Source organism: Colobus angolensis, unplaced genomic scaffold, assembly GCF_000951035.1.
Source record: "Colobus angolensis palliatus isolate OR3802 unplaced genomic scaffold, Cang.pa_1.0 Scaffold12, whole genome shotgun sequence".
Classification (NCBI taxonomy): domain Eukaryota; kingdom Metazoa; phylum Chordata; class Mammalia; order Primates; family Cercopithecidae; genus Colobus; species Colobus angolensis.
Genome location: NW_012113141.1, coordinates 5691762 through 5695914, shown reverse-complemented (window position 1 = coordinate 5695914; position 4153 = coordinate 5691762). Strand labels below are relative to the sequence as shown.

The window sequence follows — 4153 nt, the reverse complement described above, 5'->3', positions numbered from 1 at the left end:
GGCCTCCCAAAGTGCTGGGATTACAGGCTTGAGCCACCACGCCCGGCCTTGTGTTTTGTTTTTGAGACAGCGTCTAGCCCTGTCACCCAGGCTGGAGTGCTGTGGCATGATCTCAGCTCCCTGCAACCTCTGCCTCCCAGGCTCAAGCGATCCTCCCACCTCAGCCTCCCAAATAGCTGGTCCTACAGGCACACGACACCACACTCACTAACTTTTTTTGTATTTTTTGTGAAGATGAGGTTTCACCATGTTGCCCAGGCTGGTCACTGAGCTCAAGTCATTCTCCTGCCTTGGCCTCCCAAAGTGCTGGAATTGTAGGCATGAATCGTGCACCCAGCCTCATACAGTCTTTTAGCTCTCAGTTTGATGAGATGAGAAACATAAAATTGACCCAGTTTGGAGAGTACCAGGAAAGAACTGTAGATTGTATTAAGATTTGCTTGTTACTGAGTTCCTGATGTGAGTTCCTGGGCTCTGCAGTTTGGGAAAATGAAAATTGCAAGAGGAGCAGCACTAAGTAGAAGCCAGTCTACATCTGCAGCCCTTTAAGGACCTGATGCTTCATTAAAAGGCGTTAACATCAGTGTCTGGGACATCTAGGACATTTCCCAGTGTTTTCCCTACTTAGAAACTGCATTTATTTCTATCACAGCATGATGTGTGGGAAGCGGGGAAAAGGCAAATAGGACGAATCTTCCTCCCAATAAAGGAATTCCCAGTAGCCCCTATTTCTATAACTACTTTTTCTCGATCCATCATAGAAAGTAGAATTAGAGATCAGCAAGTCTTTGAACAGCTTTTGAAAAAAAGTCTTCATTCACAGAATTTCATTAGATTAAAGTTAAGTGGCAAATTACTTTGTGAGTAGCTTTTAAATTGAGATAATGAACAACTTCCCCATTACTTGGGTTTTGCTAAATACTGACACCCTTCCCCTGCATATCACTGACTTTGGTGATTCTTTAATTAGCTTAAGCCTCAAAAAGCTCAGCTGGCCTGTGAGCAGACTATTAAACTGGAAGTCCTGACTCTGATTTTACTTCTTAAGATGTATAACAGGTCGAGTAGCTATAGCCCAATTAGGAAGTGTCATAATTGATAATGTGTCTAATTGGAGAGCACAGTTAGAAATAGTTTCATTAGGCCAGGTGCAGTGGCTCAGACCTGTAATCTCAGCACTTTGGGAGGCTGAGGCGGGTGAATCACCTGAGGTCAGGAGTTCAAGGCCAGTCTGGCCAACATGATGAAACCCTGTTTCTACTAAAAATATAAAAATTATCTGGGCATGGTGGTGCGCATGTGTAATCCTAGCTACTTGGGAGGCTGAGGTAGAAGAATTGCTTCAACCTGGGAGGCAGAGGTTGCAGTGAGCCGAGATCATGCCAGTGCCCTCCAGCCTGGGCGACAAAGCAAAACTCTGTCTCAAAAAAGAAAAAAAGAAATATTTTCATTAAGATACTCAGCCATCACTGTAAGCAGCTTTGTCAGATTTTATGTGTGAGAGGGAAGCAGCTAGCCAGTTTGCCTTTCTCAGGGTAGAATTCAAGAGTTTTGTTCCCCTGCTATTTAAGAGTTTGACATTCCTTGACTAATTTATTCAGTTTCTGTTCCAGACATGAGCATAAATTTCTGATTTGCAGACGTGAATCACGCCTGTGCATATTGTGCTGCTTTTTGTTACAGGTCCTGCCTTACCTTGCTGTCTTTCCTCTTTCAGGGTCTGACATTTCAGGAGGTGGAGAACTTCTTTACTTTCCTAAAGAACATTAATGATGTGGACACTGCACTGAGTTTTTACCATATGGCTGGAGCATCTCTTGATAAAGGTAATGAAACTCAAAAAGTGTTTTTTGGAAGGTATGAACATTGGATCTGTAATCTCTTAGGTGACTGCCCCTCCTGAACAGTAAAAGGTAAGTTTTTCTTGGCATCCTTGAAATGTGTTTTGATTTGTTGACATTGTATGAGCCTTGCATTTCACCCTGAGATGCCAAGTTCAGTGAATATATTTTCTTGTGCTAAGGCTGTAGTCTGGGCAGGTGCCCATCTTTGAATGACTAACCTTGAAAATAAGCATCTAAGCTAAGGCACAGGGCATGAAGCTGCAGAACTTCCCCCATCTGAGCCAGAGTCATTATATATACAGTGTGAAGCTAAAGTCACTATACAATTTAAGTATGAGAAGGAATGCTTCTCATTTGAGAGAAGGAATTCCTTCTCTTTGATGAGAAGGAATGCTTTAGTTTATTTCTTATATTCAGACTTTTTTTAAGATAATATGACTCTGAGAATAGCACCCCTGCTCCTTTGGCTTACTTCATAGAAATTCAGTTACAGTTTGTACAGGCAACGTGAGAGCACAGAGGAATTGAAAGCACAATTTTTCCCCCAACATTTCATTATGAAAATTTTCAAACATTCAGAACAGTTGAAATAATTATTTAAATAACATCCACATATTCAGCTCAACTGACATTTTGCTATATTTGCTTGATCGGATGACTGTGCATATTTTCATCTCTCTAAGTTATCATCGATCTTATTTGACATGTTCAAAGTAAGTTGCAGACATAAGTATACTTCACTCCCAATTACTTCAGTATGAATATTAACTAAAGTTCAAGATTCATTTAAAGTTCTTTCAGGCCCCTTCAGTTTTTGCCCCCACTCACCAAGAGGCAACCTTTGTACTGTATAGTTTTCCACCGTAGATTAGTTTTGCGTTTTCTAGAACTTCATACAATGGAATTATATAAATGTACACTCCCTCTAAGGTTTCACTCAATGTTTTTGAGATCCATCTCCGTCGTGTGTCAGTAGTTTAATCCTTTTTTATGATGAGTAGTAACCCACTGTATGAGCATAGTCAGGCGTGGTGGTTCATGCCTGTAATCCCAGCACGTTGGGAGGCCGAGGCAGGCGGATCACCTGAGGTCAGGAGTTCGAGACCAGCGTGGTCAACATGGCGAAACTCCATCTCTACTGAAAATACAAAAATTAGCCAGGCATGGTGGCGTACGCCTGTAGTCCCAGCTGCTCGGGAGGCTGAGGCAGGAGAATTGCTTGAATCTGGGAGGCAGAGGTTGCAGTGAACCAAAATTGTGCAGGATTGCTGGAGCCCAGGAGTTTGAGACCAGCCTGGGCAACATAGTCTCCCTCTTTTTTTTTTTTTTTAATAAGGAATATATGAGCATATATGAAAGTCCTGAAATGTCAGCTATTGTAAATGCTGCCAACTTGGTCTTCTTTTTCAAGATTACTTTGGATATTCTAGGTTGTTTGTATTTCCATATAAATTTTAGAATCAGCTTGTCACTTTCTATACAAAAAGAAGTGGAATTGTGATTACAGTAACACTGAGTATGTAGATCAATTTGGGAAGAATCAATGCCTTAGTAATAATGCATCTTATAATTAATGAGCATAATATATCTCCCCATTTTTTAAGGTCTCGTTTTCTCTCAGCAGTGGTCTTAAAGTTTTATTAATACAGGTCTTGCACATATATTGTCAAAATTTATGCTTAAGTATTTTATGGCTTTTGATCCCATTATAAATGGAATTTATTTTATTTTCTAATTGTTTGCTGCTAATATTAAAATATAACTGATTTTTATCTATTAATTTTATATTCTGTAATTTTGCTAAATTCACTTAGTCGTCTTGTAGATTCCTCAGGTTTTTCTGTGTAAATAATCCTTTCATCTTCAAACAGAGATAGTTTCATCTCCTTTTTTAAAAAAAATTTATGGCTTTTTTTTTTTCTTGCTTTATTGCATTTGCTTACACCACCAGTACAATACTGAATAGAAGTGATGAGAGTGGACATCTTTGGCTTCTTTCTGAACTTTGGAGAAAAGTATTCAATATTGTACCATTAAATTGGATATTAGATTAGATTTTTCATAGTTGCTCATTGTCAGATTAAGAAAATAGTATTCTCTTCCTCATTTGAAAAGGGTTTTTGTCATCAATGGCTCTTGTATTTTGTCAGATACTTTCTTTATGCATATTGAAATGATCGGCCGGGCGCAGTGGCTCAAGCCTGTAATCCCAGCACTCTGGGAGGCCAAGACGGGTGGATCACAAGGTCAGGAGATCGAGACCATCCTGGCTAACACAGTGAAACCCCGTCTCTACTAAAAAATACAAA

At 39.8% G+C, this 4153-nt stretch overlaps 1 protein-coding gene across 5 annotated transcripts in view; it reads left to right on the top strand.

The window, feature by feature from the left end:
- The window catches only part of MICU1 (mitochondrial calcium uptake 1), a 285211-nt gene that overhangs the window by 234462 nt on the left and 46596 nt on the right, over positions 1–4153 (top strand). For all 5 annotated transcript variants that reach the window (XM_011927810.1, XM_011927803.1, XM_011927818.1 and 2 more), the window contains one exon: positions 1718–1826. In XM_011927810.1, the coding sequence (XP_011783200.1) occupies positions 1718–1826 (109 nt within the window). The remainder of the gene's footprint in view (positions 1–1717; positions 1827–4153) is intronic.